The sequence below is a fragment of the Psittacula echo genome (assembly GCF_963264785.1).
Source record: "Psittacula echo genome assembly, chromosome: 1".
Lineage (NCBI taxonomy): Eukaryota > Metazoa > Chordata > Aves > Psittaciformes > Psittacidae > Psittacula > Psittacula echo.
The window spans coordinates 149,692,275-149,712,148 of NC_137735.1; the positions used below are offsets into that span (position 1 = coordinate 149,692,275).

At 42.8% G+C, this 19,874-nt stretch overlaps 1 protein-coding gene across 5 annotated transcripts in view; it reads left to right on the plus strand.

Moving 5' to 3' along the window:
• The first annotated feature begins 3,253 nt into the window (after nucleotides 1-3,253).
• Nucleotides 3,254-19,874, plus strand: part of LEMD3 (LEM domain containing 3) — a 51,208-nt gene continuing 34,587 nt past the window's right edge. For all 5 annotated transcript variants that reach the window (XR_013958789.1, XR_013958790.1, XM_080637907.1 and 2 more), the window contains exon 1: nucleotides 3,254-4,826. Coding sequence is in view for 3 of the 5 variants with exons in the window: in XM_080637907.1 (XP_080494033.1) it covers nucleotides 3,296-4,826 (1,531 nt within the window). In the remaining 2 variants the exon portion in view is untranslated. The remainder of the gene's footprint in view (nucleotides 4,827-19,874) is intronic.

A 19,874-nucleotide genomic window follows, 5' to 3' on the forward strand; every position in this document is an offset into this window, starting at 1 on the left:
CATTTAAAAAATAGTTTTCAAAGTGAAAAAGCCCATTCAGTTTTGTAAGCAAAAACCTACATCATGTTATTTCATTCATAAAACAACAGGATAAACCAGACTAAATATGTTTAAAAACACATGAATACAGTCTGTTTTCATAGGAAGGACTGATTTCTTCCTGTGCATACTGTGTTAAGAGTAACTGTACTAGTAGAGTCTGTGTGAGTTCTGTGATTGTGTAACAATCTCCACTCTTATTAAAAAAAAGAAGGAAAAGCACATTCCTACTCTTCACTAACACTCACCTTCACTAACATCACATTCCTGAGAATGTGAATGTGATTTCAGCATAGCTTAAGGCTCAAAAATCAAACGGTAAATAGAAAGACACCAGCATTTCCAACCCAAAGCATTCTATGATTCTATGATTTACAATATTGCAAGTTTCACAAGAGGATTGTATTTCTTGTAGATGTGACTCATGATTTCTAAATGCTCCAGGTATGCAACAGTGAGTTCTATAGAGACTGGGTTGTGTTATTGCTAGAGGAAGTTGCAGTAAGACTTCCCTTGCTAACCCTAGAAAGGCAACTGTCATTCATAGATTCTAAGAACTTGCAAAAATGCATAAACATCAAACAATCTTGTAATCAGAAAGGAAAGGTAAAAGAGGTATTAAGGTACAACTTCAAATTCCAGTCCAGCAAGGTCAACAGAAATACGGCTGCTAACTTCCAGAAGAACACCTTTTCACCCAATGGAAGAACTGGCAGTTTCCTGAGAACACCAGTCCTTTAAGGAGGAGAGGGAAAAATAAACCAAAATGTCTTATTTAGAAACAACCGCTGGTTTTTTTACCTAATGAAGAACAGGCTCCACTCTCCCTGTAGTTGACATTTACTTTTAAAAAAGTATCTACATTCAGTATCTACTTAAAAATTCACCACCTGGAGGTATTGACAGTAATAAGGCATTGGTGTTATTGATACTAATGAATACTGTTATAGAAATGTGGAGATTTTGGATCAGTAGTAGAAGTATCCTTACTTCAGTATCAACCAGAAGACATATTTTTGAAACTTTTCAAAATATTTTGGCATACAGATTTTAAAGCATGACTTGGAATATGCAGACTTTTCAGTCAGCTGTTTCGTGTATTTACATGCTATAGTTTTGCAGATGATTCAATTGTTAACAATTCTTGTATTCACTGCCCTTCTGCTGCTAAGTAAATCGTTTTATAAACTTGTGCTCTGGCTGTAATAAAGAGGCAGAATAAATAAGCTGCATCAATAATATAATAGACTCATCAAATCAATGACACGATCTTCACCTCTTGCAGGACAATACACATTCTTCCATGAGGATGCAAGTGCCCAAGCAGGCACTAGACAGAAGCGTGCCTCTTAGAATGGTATCTGGCCTGGGACCTACTGCTGTTTGTTTGGTGGTAAGCACATTCATACACATATCCCAGATAGCTGGTGGAAATTGTGGGCTGCTTCTGAGAAGGAGGAATGGAATATTGGAAGCATTTCTCACAGCATTTGGGATATCAATCAGCTACTACAGGTTGGGAGATAGATCAGAGCAGGTCCATTTATGTTAGTGGTTTAATGTGCAATGGAGTTCATATTGAGTATAATCTTCCTTGCAGATGGAGTTCCATGCATTGCTCCAGTGCACAATACTGCTGTGTGTGAAATGGCTCCTCTGCCAGGGAAACGAAGAGGAGGTTCTGTACAGTGGTGTCATATTCAGTGCAACAGTGACACAACGCCTTATCTAGTGCTTCTCAGCCTCAGAGAAGTTGTTTTACAGGAGGTTTAGGTGAACAATAGGATGGGTTCTGCATTCCCAGATGTGGCTGGTCAGAAATGAAGGGTGAGGTGGAGGAGTTAATCATCACTACTCATCATCATCACCACCACCACCACCACTGTCATGAAAGATGGCTTCAAGCCACTCTTCTAGCACTATAGACTTGGCTTGATCTTCTGTCTCACAGGTGCTTTAACCGCTCTGCAAATGTTCTCCAACCACCAAGATTAGCAACTTCAGTTTTAACATTAGCAGGGCACAACCACTATGTCCTCGCTGCTGCAGACTATGAGGGGAATGCACAACTGCTCCTGCAGTTGGATCTTATTTTTGGACCACTTCTGCACATGGAGTTGTAAGGCCAGTCTGAGTTAGCTCAAACTGGAAACCTGGCTGCCTGCATCTGATGTGGGAAGCAGAAGGTAAACCCAGGCTTTTGTCATTCAGGGTGGATAAAGACGCACAGGTCAGAAGGGGACTTTGAAGCCTTCATAAGGTTCTGTGGCCAAAGGGCCAATCCAGAAGGGCCTCGTGCTCTGAGAAATGCTAGTATGACAATCATTTCGACAAGTCCACAAGTTCTGTATACAGTCAGATGGACAGTTTCAACTGTATGTATGTGAAAGACTGTATCTTCCCAAAGAAATGAGCAAAATACGGCCAGGCAGTTGTAGACTTAATGTGGGTGGTGCTCAGCCTTTGGCAGTGAGGATGCAGCCTCCCGCAGCATTCGTGCCATTACACTTCATGTCTCCTCACAGCTGTGATGTCCTGATGTCGGACTTCAGAAAGAGACACTGTTGGAAGCGAGCACATCGCCTGGGACACGGGCAGGGGCACCTTCCACTAGATCAGGTTGCTCAAACCCCTGTCCAGCCTGGCCTTGAACACTTCTAGAGATGGTGCAACCTCTCCCAGCGCCTCACAACCCTCAGCTGGCGCTCTCTTTTCAAAGTCTATTTAAAGGCGAACACAGAACAGCGCGTTCCTGCCCGGATCCACCCTTCCAGTTCCAAATCCCACCGCCCACAACACAAGCCGCCCCTCGCTTCAGCAGCTCCAAGCCCGGCGTCCCTCGGCCCGCCGGGGCTGCGCAATCCCCGACCTCCCGATCAACGCCGGCAACGCCGTTGATCCCCCTTCCCCTGAGGTGCGACCCCCCCCCGCCGCTGACCGCCAACCCCGCCTGAGCCACCCGCCGGACCAACCCCGTGGCAGCGCTGCGCCTCGCGCGGCGAGCGGGCGGGCCACGTCTCTGTCAGGAGCGGTTTGCGGCGCCGGCGCCAGCCGTTACTGGGCGGTGGAGCGGGGGAGGCCCCGGCGGCGCCGCGCGGCCCCGCCTCTCCGCTCCTCTCCCGTCTGGCCCCGTCTCCGGCGGGCGGTGCCGCGGGGTGACAGGCAGGTCTAGGCTACAGCCGAGTGCGCACGCGTCAGTTCCGGCGGGGAGCGCGGCGCGTGGGTAGGAAACGCCGCGGCGGCGGGGGAGCGGAAAATGGCGACGGCCTCGCAGCTCACGGACGAGGAGCTCTTCTCGGAGCTGAGGCGCTTTGGCTTCTCCCCAGGACCGGTCACCGAGAGCACCCGGCCCGTATACCTGAAGAAGCTGAAGAAACTGCGCGAGGATGAGCGTGCTGGGGCCCGCAGCGGCGCCAACAAGACCCGGAACAGCAACAACAATAACACGGGGGCCGGAGCGGCGCCGGGTGGCGGCAGTGGCGCCGGGCGAGCGGGCGCGCGGCTGGCGATGTCAGAGCACCCGTACCTCTCCGGGGCCGGCGCCGGGAGCGGCCGGAGCCGAGCAGCACCCCCTGCCGGGGGCGGCAAAGTGCTGCTGGGCTTCAGCTCGGACGAGTCGGATGTGGAAACCAGTCCCCGGAGCCAGGCCGGCGCCGGCGGCGGCAGCAGGAGGGAGCGGGCTTCGCCCCTCTTCCGCGGCCTGAGGCCCGCCGCCCCCCACGGCGCCTGCGGCGTGAGTAACAGCTCCCTCTCGGAGGAGGCGGCTAGGCGGAAGCCCAGTGCCTGGTGGGGGGCAGCGGCCAGGAGGCCGCCGGCGGCTCAGGGTGTGAGGGAGCCCGGGGATGGCGAAGAAGGAGAGGAGGAAGGCGACGAAGAGGAGGAGGAGGAGAGCGAGAAGCAGCAGTGGAAGAACCGGACCGTGAACGGCAACCGGCTCCCCTCCTACGGCGGCAGCAGGGACAAGTACTCCGACTCAGAGGAGGAGGAGGAGGAGGTGGCGGCGGGGGCGAGGAACAAGCAGCAGGTACCGAAGGAGGAGCCTGCAGTTCGCCGGCCCAGACGGAGCCTCAGCAAGTCTCCTGCTCCATTCATAACAAGCAAATGCGCTGCAGCCGGCGCTGGCGTGATGGAGACGGGCCAAGAAAGGGCTGGCGGAGGCTGTAGTGCTGGTGTAGTCGTAACGAATGACAGGGCGGCGGAGGCGGCTGCTGCCGGGAGTCTAGACTGGGACAGAAAAGAGGAGGAGGCGGCGGCGGCGGGGGGAGGAGGAGGAGGAGGAGGATGTGAAAATCTGGACTCTAGTCCTCCCAGCCCCAGATACCGCATTGGCCTATCTAAGAAATCCCCTACAGTATTGTTGCTTCCACCACCGCTCACGGATGTGGACAGCAGTAAAATCACTGACCCTTCAGGCGCCGTTAGGAAAGCGACCAATAATCACGTTCTTAGTGGTGCTGCTGGTAGCTATAATGTTGAATCCAGGATCTATTCAGCTACTAATAGCCTTCCGCCGGGGGGAGCCACCTCCCCCCTTAGACTCAACCACTCCAATCATACGGGTTCAAATCATACCTACCTGAAAAACACTTACAAGAAGAATCTCTCAGAGCCTGAGGAGGAGCTTCTCCAACAGTTCAAAAGAGAGGAGGTATCCACCAATGGAGGCTTCAGTGCACATTACCTGTCCATGTTCCTCTTAACTGCTGCATGCTTGTTCTTTCTGATACTGGGATTCACATACCTGAGAATGAGAGGTTCTGGAGTAGCTGAGGATGTGGGAGCCAACAGTAAGTATTAGGTGAAGGTTAAGAGCAGTTTATTTCTGCAACTGCATATGAAACTGTTAATTCGCCTTTGCATTTGCAGGCACCTCTCACAAGCAGTTCTGGGTTCCACCTTGGCAAAATCTTTGTATGGAGAAACAGAGAAATTGCCCTTTCTTAACTATGTAGCTTGCAAGCTGGTGTAATAAGCTTGTGCGACATAGGAGGATAAACTCAAATCGTGGCATTCCCTGCTGTAATAATTGCTACCTTGTTTTCTTGCATGTTTTCTTCACAAAGCAATTTTATGTGTCTTGTTAGTAGAGAATAGATAAGGCTTTATGCTAATCTCACAGGAGTAATCACACACATTTAGATACCTGGGATTCCTGCAGGGCTAGGACATGACTCTAGTTGGTTGGTAATAAAGGAGGTTGTTTTCATTTATGGTACTAAGGCTTGAAAAGGATGCTCAAGTGAGATGATATGAGATACTACAACAAATTTTGTGCAGTGAATGCTAGACCTGTTGTGTATTGTTGTCTAACAAGTCCTTTTTTCTAAATTTAGTTGAGAGTATCTTTATACATAAAATACTTTTGTGTTTCAGTTTGAATTTCAAAGCATTCTTTTTTTTAATCCTGAGTTACTTTGGAGCTCCTTTAATATCTGAAAGTAATTTCTTGGAATGGATTCAGAAAACTACCATTTTCTGTTCACAGAATGCATGAAAATGGACATGTACCACCTAAGGGTGGTGATTCATGCTAATTCCATTCTTGGCTGCTCTGAAATGGACAGTGGAGATTCTAACATCAGAAAGAAAAATCATGCCATTGCTGTCTTAATTTCTCATCAGGAGCAATGAAAAGTTATGCAGAAAGCTAGTTTGGGGATGTGAGAGCATTAGAAGGCCCTTGGGGACTTGCGTTTTTCTTCAGATAATTGAGGAAGGCGTGTGGGGTGTATTCACGTGCATATATTTCTTTGTATAGAGAGTGAAGGATTTATGTACTTGTGTGTGGGTGTGTATACAGTGCCTTGTAAGGAGTGATCCCACTGTTAGATTGGAATCTGCTAGATGTTCTAGGGCAGAAATAGCCCTACAAGCCGTTTTGTCTTTCCCTTTTGAATGTTATTTATTACATTATGGTAGCAGAATAGTTCTTAATTCTGTTTGGCCCTCTTAGGACGAGGGGGAGGATATGATTTAGTGTTTAGGGAGGACAGTAGCAGCAAGGACTTAAGCGTTTTCAATGGCTTCATTTTTGAATAGAATATGCTATAAAGCATATGGGATCACTGTGTTGAGTATGTTGCTGGAACTGATATGCAGGGAAAATTGCTCTCTTCTGCCCTTTTGCTCATGTTAGGCTGCCCAGCCAATGGTCTGGTCAGTGTTGCTTGGTAGTTCAGTTAAGCCAGTTCTTGGCCTCTTCCTGTTTGTTCCCTTTTCAGTTCAACTCTTGAAAGTGAATTTCCTGAAGAATTATTTTGGCAGTGGCACTGACATTTCATCTGCTCTTCTTCCTCACAGCCCCAGGCTTTGCAACATAAATTGGGAGTATGGCCCTTTGGAAGAAGCAAGCAGCAGCTTTTGTGGCTGGGAAGGGAGCGAGCTGCTTCTTTTAAGTAATGTGGGAATGAGCAGGGAATTACATTGCCCGTGTGCTCAGCACATGCTCACTAAAGTCGTGCTTCTCAAATGGGCATATGCAACAAAAATACAGTAGGTCTGTAGAACAGGCAAGAATGGACAAGACAGGCCAGTAAAGACTGATGACTACTGGGAAGGGAAGAACCTTGTCTTACATTAGATTCTTCCCTAAGCTTAAGCATCATCTGAGTTTGGTTCTTACGCTTGTGTGGGTGTATTGTTGGTTTTCCTTATGAAAGCAGAACTGATTCATCCCTTTTTATTAAAAAAAACCAAACCAAAACAACAAAAAACTCAAGCAACCTTTCAGTTAAGTGATTGGATACTGAGATTTTTCTGACATTTAGATGGCTGTAGGTAAGATTCTGTTGGCTGAGTGATGTGTAAAACTCAGTTGTTTTCAACTTCAGTCTGTATCATAAGAAGTTTTAGAATTCAGTAGAGTTGCACTGTGCCCATCTCCCTAATTATCACAGTTACTGTGAGAAAACAAATGGGGAAGTTTCTTGTCTGTTTGGGTGGCTTCTTTAACTTTGCAGGGAATGATGCACAGTGAGCTTAATGTTGTGTGACTGAATTGTTCATTACTGAAAATGAAACTCAAAGTGATATTATGTGTGTGACATTGAAAAATATTTATCACTAGGTACACCCAATATCAGCGCGTACAATATTTGTCAGCCTGTAATCTGAGAACAGAGGAGGTGCGTATAATGGAGGAGGCTTAAAACTAGGTGTTGGAGTTGAATTTAGGCCAGGTAAATTAATACAGATGAGAAGTGGTAAGCAGAGAATTTCAGAAAAGGATTGTCAATTGTATCATGCATAGTGTTCAAATGATTTCTTACTCAGAGCTCTGAAGTAGCTGTGTGCTTCAGTTTTTCTGCTCATGATGTATAAAATGTCAAAACCCCCAACTCATAATCAGGTTAATTCTTCCATATGTAACTTACATGTGGTCACTTGAGGTGAAGTTTTTTATGAGTTTAGCTGTCTAAAATGTAGATAAATATCTATGGGGCTTTTCCTAAAAAGCATCTTAAACTATTGAAATTAAACTTTTAAAGTTTATGTGAAGGACCAACTAATGTGTAAGCGCATGCTTGCTATGTCTGTAAGTGTTGTATGTGAAAAGAGAGATCAGTGTGGCATGGTGCTGGTAACCTCATTCATGCAGCTTTTGATGTAAAGCATGTTCTGGTTGCACCTGCCTTGATAATGCCATGGAATTGGAACTTTTTGCCAAGCCAGAGTAGTATTTTGCCAGGAAAATGGTAGATTTGCATTTTGTCTATTTTTATCTTCAAACCCACCTGAATAGCTGTGTATCTATTCCAACTTCTTTGGTTTTGCTTTGTGATTTGTGATCTTACTCTGAGCATCTCAAATGGCTACTCTTGGGAGTTAATTCTAAAGTTATTTTTCATGGAAAGTAGGTGATGATATCAGATCGGGAGATGTTTTCAGGTCTGGTTTATTTTCTGAAAGATAAGGGCACTCATACAGGTGCTGTTTAAGCTTGTAATCTAAGATAGGTTACATTTAAGTTACTCTCTTTCTGCTCTGGTACTTTGGGGAGTACTTGATGTGGCAAAAAAAAAACCAACAACAAAAAAAGTAATCTTGAAACTTTTAGGTAGGTCTTGTTTAAAATCTTGTGTTATTATTAGGAAAGGCCTTTGAAAGTGACATCTCTTGCTAGTAATTTTGGTGTTTCTGTGATGCTTGTTACAAAACAACTGCTAGGAGGATAATCCTTACTATATTTGCTGCAACTTGTGTTTTTGAAATGTTAATTCAGGGAGACTTAGCAGTTGCCTATATTGCAAGTGGAAGCTTATGCAAATCACGGTTGTAAGAGTTTAATTCTATTCCATTGATGTTCCTTTGTTCTCGACTTCTAAATCTTTCGGGTGTTAAAACTTCTATGGAATTTTATGCAGGGAATTTCATTGTTAAGAGGTTAGACTTGGTGTATAAAAGACAAGATGATGACTGCTAGGCTCACAGGCCTGCAAATTACTACTGCAGTGCTGTGGTATTTCACAGATAACTGTTACAGATCTACTTGCTTTCTAAGATCAGCTTTTCAGATGAGTCTGGCTTGTTGACAATGTTGGCTTTGATGGAAGGAAATGAATTTTAGATAAGAAATCTTTATATGAAAAAGACAGTAAAGAGAGGAAGCAAAATTAAAAGATTTGGAGAGTTCCTGTGTTATGTGTCCATTAATGTTGCTTTGTGCTTTGCAAGTGCTACAGTGACTTGTATTTGATGATATAACAACTTCTTCTACTGACATATTAGCATATAACTCTGTTTCTGCATATTGCTTTAAACTCTAGTTAGCAAGCATTTTTTTTCTAGGTGACACAAAAGGAAATACCAACTTGTATCTTAAAGACTTATCTCGCTTGTACCTGATCTGGCTTCTATGGTTTGGTGAGTTTTGGATCAAGATCAGCACAGTAGGTCAAAAAACCCTCTAGGCTGCCTTTGTAAGATAAAGCCAGGCAGAATAGTTAAATTTCCTTAGGATTCTTGACATTTTTAAATTCTAGTCTTTCTTTTGGTCTTAAAAATGAGGAAGGCATTTGGCCAAGACTGGTACCCAGGAAAGCCCAGATAAACCTTACATAATGCAAAATAGTTCATCTTAGTTGACAACTTCAGGACCTTCTTAAAGGATAATAAACAGTCTCTTTACCTTTGCAGCAGATCTGTAGTATAAAGTATAAATGCAAAAATTGCTTGTCAGTATTTGAAACAAAAATGGTGTGACTTCAGAATTTCTGCTTTTAAGGCTATAGCGATATTTAATACTTTATTCAGAATATTTAGAACTAACTTACTTGGTATTCATACCTTAAATGCGCTGCTGTTTGGATTCATACACAAAACTTTCCTTCTGCCATGACTTTAGATATTCTTACAATGAAAACTTTTTCAACATTACTATTGTAGGCTGTGCTTTTTTGTGAAGTCATAGGAAATTGCAGCTACAATTACTTGTCTGGGGAGCCAGGGATGCAGAAGAGCTCTGGCAGGATCTGTTTTCACTGGGTATCAAATACTAATCAGAAGTTTGCACTCCATTCTGCAGTGCCACAGTAGTTTTCTGTAAGGAAAATTTGATTTCTGATTTGAGAAAACTAAGTGTGATCTTGGATCAGCAGGCAAATCTGGTTGCAACTTTTCCATGTTTGTAAAGAATTGCAGACTAGAAGGGAGTGGGAAAGCAAAGAGCAAACTTGTGTCTTTTCTGTTAAGAACCTCTGCCAACTAATGATGTTCTTCACATGCAATGCAGGTTTCTTTCTGCTTTGGATGGGTGTATACAGCCATAATGGATGCGGTAGAAATATTTGAATGAAGGGCCCATGATACCTGAGAACTTCTGTCTAGCATTGTAGCAGCCTGGAATTGCACTGTTTCATATTCTTGAAGTATCCCAGTATGAAAGGAGAATCAGGCCTGCATTCTTTTTATTTCTGGGGACCAATTGTGTTTCTAAAAAATCATGTGCATTTAACTCCTGTTGACATATGAGAGTATAAGGTTGCAAAACTGGCTTGATTGCTTACCCAGCTAACCTGGCAGGAGTGCTAGTCATACCTAACTGGTCCCTGTCATCCTTCTAGACTTGTGCTTCAGAAGTAGTGTGAACATGTGAAGGGGCCAGAGCGGCTGTTTGAGAAAGTTGTTTGGTCACTTGACAAAAAAGCTTAAGCAAGTAAGTTAAGCAAATACATCAGTTTTTGTTGATGAAAGTGCTGTTCCAGTGCTGTGGAGAAGTAGAGTCCACTGTAATCATGAGGAATATAGTCTTTACACCTTTAAAGTTCTTGTGTGTTCTCTGGTAAAATTAGTTGCCTGTTTTGATTTGTGGTAGGTTGACAGGAGCAAGTTGATTGGTTAAGGGATTGTGAAATCAAGGTATATGAAGAAAAAGTGGTTTATTCAGGGGACTTGAATGTTTGCCAGGAACTTCAGTAGTAGTGTCTTTGTCCTTATTCTTCCCTTCCTGGCTCCTGCTGTTGCTGCTTGTAGGTCTGGACTTGGAGATGGTGGCAACATCTTTGCTGTGATTATAATAATGAGGACATGGTGTAACTCTGCCACTAATCAAAGTAACCTTGATGGCATCTATCCACTGAGGAATTCTTATTTAGGAAAACTTGGAAAAGAGGCAGTGTTACTGATGGGAAGAAGGATACTGATGGATGCAAGGATAAATTGAAGAACCACTGCACAACTTAGAGCTGCTATCTCATATAGGTTCCTTCAGTGTAGGTTTGCTTCAGTTTGTCTGCTGTTGAGTCTCTCTGCTGTACTTCCCACAATCCTATTTAGTGCTGCTTCTCTGTTCTGCTGTGTGTTTACGGTCTGTTGTGGAGGGTGAGAGGGTAAGGAGCAAGTGAGTGTGGGGGCACACTAACTGTGAAACAGGCAAACATAGTGTGCCTGTTGGGCCTAGTTTGTTGGAGATGTGCTGCTATGTTTGGTGTTTTACAGAAATGAATTCTTTTTGCAGAGAGAAGGATCAAATTTTCTGCTTACTGTCATGTTATAACACAGGTATCTTGAATAAAGCTGCCGTTTTAGAGTCTTAAATTCCTTTAGCTGGTTTAAATGAACTATCAAGTGACAGAGTGAATTGTTATAGAAGGCAGGAGAGGGGAGGAGAAGAGGTGTAGGGGCTTAAAAAGAGAGGTCTAGCATTGAATTAAATGACATTGAAACTTAAGTAGTCTAGCAGACCACTGAATTCTTGTGATGCTGTGTTCTATAAGAAATAGGTCTGTTCATAAAATGAATGATTGTAGGCCAATTCATAGGCCAGTTTTCCTCTTAAAGAAGGCTGTTTAATAATTGGAAGATAGCTTGTTAGAAAAAAATTTGGTTTATGTGCATACATATAAACATACAGGTTTATGTACACATCCCCTTAACCTTTTCTTTATTGAAAAAGAAACTTTTGTACTTGGACTCACAGTATCTTGGGTAACTGCAGCATCAGCCTATCCTTGCTAGGCAGTTGACTGAGCAACACTATCACAAGAGGACTGCTGGGGTGAGCTGGATAAATGTACTGTTATTCCAGACTAGATTTTAAGTCCACATCTAGATCTTAATTTTCCTTTTCTCCACACAAAAGTGTTTCTTTGAAGGTCAGTTAAATCTCTGAATTGCTTATTGAAGAAGCCTTAGGATGTGCGTGGGGTTCATAACTGCTTTTGTTTGGTTTTGGATATTTTCAATAGGCTGTGTATTGGAGCCACTCACCTCAACCATCCCTCCCCTCGATACTTAGAATCTCATTATGTAGTTATGCAATAAAACATTCTACAGTAACCTCATTCAGTAATACCCAATGTCTGTTCAGTATCAAGCTGCACAACACGAGCCCTTCGTGTCCAGCACTCTGCTATCTCGCAGCACAACTTCATCAAATAAATTTTTAACTGAGTGTGTAGATATTGTAGGTCATGCAGAACAGAAGTTTAGTTAGAACTAATCTGAAAGCAGTCAATAGGTATTGAGCAATGGAGCATTTACTTTGAATGAGGGGCTTCAGACATCAAAAGGTGGATTGTTTTGTCAGTGTTGTCTGGAACAGCTCTTAGTTGTGGTGTGTGGTGTGTTTTTTCTTGTGTGGATTTTGTTGTTGTTGGTTGTGGTGTGTTTTTTGTTTTTAAATTCCCAAAGGCATTTCCTGGGAAATGTTGAAACATCCATCATGAAATTTTCTGTTAATCTCAGGCATTTGACCTATATTTAAAAGTTTATCGGGCTGTTTGCTGTTTTTCAGGTGTCATGTTTCAGACACCCAAAAAGCTTATTTGTTAATTCTATTGAGTGACACACTGGGCAGTGCATGTGTGACAAACCCCTGAGAGGCCTCTTTTAGGCTGTGGAAATCTACAGTCAAACTGCATTACTGGGGAGGCCAGTCTGGCAATCTTGCTTGTGCTGTTTCCCATTCTTGCAAATTCCTTGGAACTAGTTTACTGTTACTTTGTAAATAAGAGGAAATGATATATGAAATCCTTGGTGAAATTTTTGGAAAGGAGAATATGATGTCGGGTTCATCCTAGTCTGTTTCTTTATTGGTTTACGCCTGATATATGATCCAAGAAAGCTACTGGAGGGGAGAGAGATAGTGTATTATAAGGAAAAAGCTGAAAAGCCATGCTTCTCCCCCTCCCACTTCTTCCCCAGTCAAAGGAACTTGCTGCTGTCCTGGGGAGACTTTGCCTAGCTGAGAAGATGAGGTTAGAAATGCAGATTTTCTTTTTTGGAGACGGAAGTAGTCTCACTGCTTATTTCTGGGTTTTGTTTCTCTTATCTGTAAGCATGTGTAGTACTGCTTACACAAAATCAGCTTTGGATAAAGGTGTTCCTAAATCACTGTTCCCACAGTGGAGGGCATCTGAGCTGCACCTAAAGGACATTAATGTTCGGGTACTCTATGCTTTGTATATAATAGCAAACACATGTTCATTTTGATAAAAACTCAAAGTAAGAAAAGGTAGTGATGGGAATATCTGAAAGCCATACTGTTGTACTGTCTGTGTGGTGTCCTTTGAGCTAGTAGCTTTTAATTTCTCATTGAAAACCAGCCTGTTACATACTCCTGAGAGCCCATTCATTCAGAATGGGCAGGTGTATATGGACAGTCTGACTAGGTGATCCCAGGTTTATTATGTCGAGTGTGAAGTTTTTTGCCATTCAGGAGATGGGAATGTACTGAGTTTCTTGCACAAACTTTGGCATGAGACTACTCGCTATATGTCCAGCTATGCTTCCTTAAGCATGAGATAAATGGTTTGAGGAGAGTTAAGATCTTGTTTTGTCAACTTTGTTTTATAGTTTAAGCACCTAGTTTTGTAGTATGTAAGTCATAGTAGCACAGAGTTCTTATGTATCGACAAATAGCCAATGGTATGGTAAGGTTTTATTGTCCCCAATGTCTGAGATGTCAGTAAGAGTAACTTGTTCTTCCTTACCGTCCTCTTTTTCTTATTTTTTGCTGTTTCTGTATGGCATATGAGTTTCTTGCCACGATAGGTTCTTTTTCCTCTTTAGATCCACCTAGTTTAGAACAAGTGCACACAGTACTGGTAGAAGATTAATCAGTTTAATCCATGAGTTGATGTAACCTGTTTTAATTAATAAACAATTACAATAACAAAACTGGAAGTCTTAGTTGAAGCAGACTCTTCAGCTGAGAATAGGAGCCAATGGCAAGGCATAAGGGTAGTGGTGATGTATGGCTGTGTGGTAATCCAGTTGTTGCCTTCAGAGAATAATTTTTATTTGAACCAGCCAGTTTATGCTATCACAACAAATGCAGCTGGTATGATGGACAGCCTGAAGAGTTAGTCAGCTCTTCAGAGTCTTATTCCAGCTGAGTAAAAATGGAAGTTACTGAATACTGCATACTTTTACTAATTTCCAGTCAAGTGGTGTTATGTCTTAAATTACTGTCGAGCTTATCCTGGTTTTGAGCTCTGCGTGCCTCTGCTGTTCACAGTGGGCAGTTTTTCATCTTCTATTTAAATAATACAAAATCACAGAATGGTTTGTAAGAGACCTTAAAGATCACCTAATTCCAGCCCCCTGCCACGAGCAGGTTCACCTTCCACCAAACCAGGTATCTCAAAGCCCTGTCGAACTTGGACTTGAACACTGACAGGGGTGGGGCAGCTACAGCTTCCCTGGGCAACCTGTTCTGGAGCCTCACCATTCTCACAGTATGTGGATACTTCTGGTAAGCCATTTACTGCTTCCTCTGTGAAAGCTCATCTTTACCATGACAAGAGACCTGCCAGTACAGCAGCTGCCTCTGTATCTCCTGCACAGAGTAAGCTGAATAAGGTTTGTTTTGGTTTTTGTGTTTTTTTTTTTTTTTTTTTTTTTTAATTCCTTCTCCCAGGGATACACAAGGGCTCCTATTTTCAGAGTTTTACTGCCATTTCAGGTTTTGTACAGGTCACTGTTCTGCAGTTCTGCTGCTCTTAGTGCAGCAAGCAGTGATAGACCAGTGTCTGCTGAATGGTTAAAAAGGCAGAGGCACAGCAGAACCCCAGTGTTAAATATGAAAAATCCCTGTGTGATCTTTATTTTGACTTTGTTAATGTCTATGCTCTCATGATTTAGGGTCTCTTAAGAGTTCTGTCAGTGCTTTCCATTAGAATGTTATCTTTGGATGCTGTAAACTGTTTGTACTATTATAGTACATTACTAATACTTTGCTGTCTGTCTGAAATAAGAGGTTGCAACTGGGTCTTTTTACCTCGGGAACTCTTCAAGACTGGAATCCTTCCTGCTTGTACTAGATCACAGGAGTGTTTCTATCCACACTGGGCCCCTTGTCAGAGTGACAGTAGATTTAATATTTACTTGTAGATTCCCATTGAATCTTAAACTTTCTGTGTTTTAATAACATTTGCTTAATGAGTTAGCTTTCCTTCTCAAACTTTAGAGTTTGAGGAGAGCAGTCTGCTTCCTAAATTAACATTGAACTGCTTGGGCTGCCATGTTTTCAAGAGTTTCCCCAACTTCTCAATAGCTTTATTGTTGTGTGGGTTATTTGTGGGGTTGGTGGTTTTCTGTTGGGTTTTGTTTGTTGATGGCTTTTGTTTTGTTTTGTTTAGGTTTTTGTTGTTGTTGTTTGTTGGTTTTGGGTTTTTTTTTTGTTTTGTTTTTTTTTGGGGGGAGGGGTTGGAGGGTGGTGTTACCCCATTTCATAGAATCACAGAATGATTTGGGTTGGAAGGGACCTTAAAGATCATCCAGTTCCAACCCCCCTGCTATGGGCAGGGACACCTTCTACTAGACCAGGTTGCTCAAAGGCCCATCCAACCTGGCCTTGAACACCTGCAAGGATGGGGCAGCCACAGCTTCTCTGGGCACCGTGTGCCAGCATCTCTTCATTCTCACAGGGAAGAACCTTTTCCTAATATCTAAATCTCTCCTCTCTTTTTAAAGCCATTCCCCCTTGGCCTGTCACTACATGCCCTTGTAAGAAGTCCCTCTCCAGGTTTCTTGTGGGCCCCCTTTCGGTAATGTAAGGCTGCTCTAAGGTCTCCCTGGAGCCTTCTCTTTTCCAGGCTGAACAGACCCAACTCTCTCAGCCTGTGTTCATAGGAGAGGTGCTCCAGCCCTTTGATCATCTTTGTGGCCCTCCTCTGGACAACCTCCGAGAGGTCCATATCCTGCTTGTGTTGGAGGCCCCAGAGCTGAACGCAGTACTGCAGGTGGGGTCTCACGAGAGCAGAGTAGAGGGGCAGGATCACCTCCCTCAACCTGCTGGTCACGCTTCTTTTGATGCAGCCCAGGATATGGTTGGCTTTATGGGCTGTGAGTGGACATTGCTGGGTCATCTTGAGCTTCTCATCAACCAACACCCCCAAGTCCTCTTCCTTAGGGCTGCTCTCAGTCCAGTCTCCACCCAGCCTATATTTATGCTTTGTTTATTGAAGTCATGTGTGTTTTTTGACCTTATAAAGTATAAGGAGCTAAAATATTTGGAAGGGAGCACAGAAGGAGGGGAAGAGCTATTACAGAAGCCTGTTCTGATTCTCTTGCAAGTGACTGTATTCTCTACTCACTGAAAACTGCTGCTAGATGTCTGAAATCTAACTTTTCTCCTGGTCGTATTTTGCAACTACTGATAAAAGCAGTCTTAGTGTGTTTTTTTTCTTTCTTTTTTTCTGCATATAAACGTTAGCCTGTAATGGAGACTGTGTGTACAAGGAATGTAGTATGACCTGATTTTTACAATACGTGAGAAATGCACTACTCAGCCATTTTTCGTAATATAACACAGACAGCTGTTTCTTCATTGAAGTATAATATGTTTCATAATATAACATAAAAGTGTGTGTGCAAATTCTGTTGCTATAAAACATTTTCTTACACTGGTAGAAATTAAAGTGGAGAATAGGATGCTTAGTTGTAGAACTAATTTCAGCTTTCCACAGGTCATGAAAAATGATAGTGTAAGTTATCTAGTAGCTTAATGTGCTCTTGTACTGAGTATGCTTCACTGAGATTAATGTAGACATTTAGGGGAGATAGTAATTCCAGCTGCTACACCCACCAAGGAGCTGGTCTTCACCCTAAATTCCATCTGGAGTGTTTGGTGACTGGCACTTACTACTTCCGATGACACCCCACCTCCAAGCCAGGCATATGAAACACTGCCTGAATCCTTTCTGCCCTTTCTTATCTGTCTGTGGAACTGGGAAATTAAAATGTAGTATTATTTTCTTGCTGATAGTGGTGTTCTGAAGCTTGTTCTGTTCCTTCTGCATTCATTCTTGTTTGTTCGTTTCTTCATCTGCTGCATACAGTTACTTCCACAGGGGCTGCTTTCACAGGGTCTTTTAGTACAGAAAGTACACTTCCATGCTTTTTTTTTTTTTTTTCATACATGCAGGCAGGTTGCACATTCTTCCTTTTGAAACAAGCAGTATCTGTACCATAGCTCTGTAGATTGTGCTTGTTTTGTTTTGTTCTGTTTTTTAATCCCTGAGTCTTTGTGGTTGATGGTGATACTTACAAAACAGGAGACCAGAAAAAAGGAAAGGCAGTCTGTTTGTTAATATTTGCAAGTGTTTGTCTGAGGTATCAGCTCTGTTTGAAATGGATTCTTCAGTACAGTAGATGCTTTAGCCTGCAGCAGTATTCATGTAGTGAATGTAGCAATAATATAGTGAAAATGTCCTCAAAAGTCAGCTCTCTCTTGGCAACTGTTTCAGTTCTGGATTTATTTTATAAGGCCTTTTGCTTAAAAAAGGTGATGTTCTTAAGAACTGACTTACAGCCAACTATTCTGTTTCAGTTTTGCAGTACCTTCGTATCTACAAGTACTACTACACAGATTAAAATATTTTTCTGTGATCTTTAAGCACAAAAGTTACAATTTCTATGTTTTCAATCATTGAATACAATCACTAGAGCAAAACTAGTATTTTTAATCCAATGAAACTGAATAATCTGATGAGAAGCTCTCCTGAAAACTAGTTTCTCTTCTTAAATATGGACCAAATTGACATGACTCTTAAGAGCATTTTTCAACATTCAGGTCTATTCTAACCAGTATTTAAATAGGCAGGAGTAGATTTGAGCATTTCTAGAAAGGGTGATACAACTAAAATATGGAGAGGGATTTTTTTAAGAAGCAGTGGACAACTCCAGAGACAAGTTCTGGTGTTTCCCACCCTTTTACCTAAAGTAATGAAGTCTCCTTCACCCCATGAAAAGCACAAAGATGTTGTTGGGTTATGTAGAGAGAAAGAAAGGCAAAGGCACAGATGAGACTAAGTCTGGCCACTGCCATAAAAGATAATGAAAAATACTTTTACAAATATACTAGCAATAAAAGGAGGGCTGAGGAGAACCTCCATCCTCTGCTGGATACTAGGGGAAACCTAGTGGCTGAGGATGAGGAAAAGGCTGAAATATTTGATGCTGCCTTTGCCTCAGTCTTTAATAGTCACACCAGCCATCCTCAGGGTACTCAGTTCCCTGAGTTGGATGGCAGATGGGGAGCTGATTGAAGTCCCCATAATTCAGGAAGAAATGGTTAGCGACCTCCTGCTCCACTCTAGATGTGCACAAGTCTATGGGGCAGATGGGTTACACCCAAGAGTGCTGAAAGAGCTGGCAGAGGAACTTGCTAAGCCACTCTCCATCATCTATCGGCAGTCCTGGTTTAGTAGACAGGTCCCAGAGAACTGGAGGATGGCCAATGTGATGCCTCCATACAAAAAGGGCAGGAAGGAAGACTTCTTATAGCTTCCAGGAAGCTACAGGCCTGTCAGCCTGACCTCTTTGCTGAGGGTGGTGATTGATGGCTGCTGAACATGAACCAGCTTGTGCCCAGGCAGCTAAGAAGGCCATTGGCATCCTGGCCTGTATCAGCAACAGTGGGGCCAGCAGGGCCAGGGCAGTGATCATCCCCCTGTACTGGGCACTGGTGAGGCTGCACCTCAAATACTGTGTTCAGTTCTGGGCCCCTCACTGCAAGAGGGACATTAAGGTGCTGGAGCTGGGTCCAAAGAAGGGCAGTGGAGCTGGTGAAGGGTCTGGGGCACAAGTCTTACAAGAAACAGCTGAGGTACCTGGGGTAGTTTAGTCTGGAGAAGAGAAAGCTCAGGGAAGGCCTTATTGCGCTCTACAACTAGCAAGGTGGGGCTGGTCTCTTCCCTCAGAGTAGCAAGTGATAGGACAAAAGGTGATGGCCTCAAAGCTGCGCCAGGGGAGCTTTAGTTTGAATATTAGGAAAAGTTTAGTCACAAAGCAGATGCTCAGGTATTGGAACAGGCTGCCCAGAGAGCTGGTGGAATCACCATCCTAGAAGCGTTCAAAAACTCAGTGGTGTGGTTTAGTGGTGGTCTTGGCAGTCCTGAGATAATGGTTGGACTTGATGAACTTAAAGATCTTTTCCAGCCTAGCTGATTCTATAATTCTGTGCTACTTTCAAGACTATTAGAAAATGTCTGAAATGTCTATCACAAATATGATAGTTCTAATACTTTTAGAGGAGGGTTTAAAAAAAAAAAAAAAAAAGGTTATGAAATAGTTCAGTTATAGCATCAACCCTTACCACCTATTCAAAAGCAGAATGATTTCAAATTATATTGGGGGAAATATCGATAAAAGTGCTCTAAGCTGAGGCAGTTGAAAAACTGACTTGATGTTAAGGAAAGATTCAGCTGTTTTTAGAATTCTTTAATCCTTGTGGCAGATGGTGCTTCTGTTCAAAATTGCGAAGGACTATTCAAACTATAATGGTGTCCCAATTTAGAAATATGAAAACTTTTTCCAGAGCACACAGAGATGATCTGTAGTGAAGGAATTGCTCAGCTTGACATATGACTTTGTGTCTTAATACCAAAGCACAGAGATCTAGCCTACTGATTCAGAGTGGGTTTTACCTGAATTAGTGCAATCTGGAGATGAAGGTCATGCAAAACCATTCATTTGTCTTGAGTGCTGAGTAATTGCAGAGAAGAAAATAGAGGCAGGATTATTTTAAGCAGTTTGAAAGATGGAGCTCTGGAATAGGATATTTCCTGTAATAACTTGTTTGTGTGTGTGTTGTTTTCCTGTTGTTTTAAGGTTTAGGAGCTTTAAGAGACTTGTGTTAGAATTGTCCTTGACACATACACATCGTGTCACTATGTGGAATTGATACTTGACCCCAAACTTAAGAGCAAAAAGTTACAATCCAAGCACTTTCAACATCAACTAATAGGTCTGTGAAAGTGAGAACTTGTTTCCAAAAGGCCCAGCTAAAGGCCTATTTCAGATAGTAGTGTTTTCAGTATTGTTGCTTCCTCTCCTAACAATACATTATCCAGCTGATAATTGAATTTATGGATTTGGGGTTTTCTTTATTA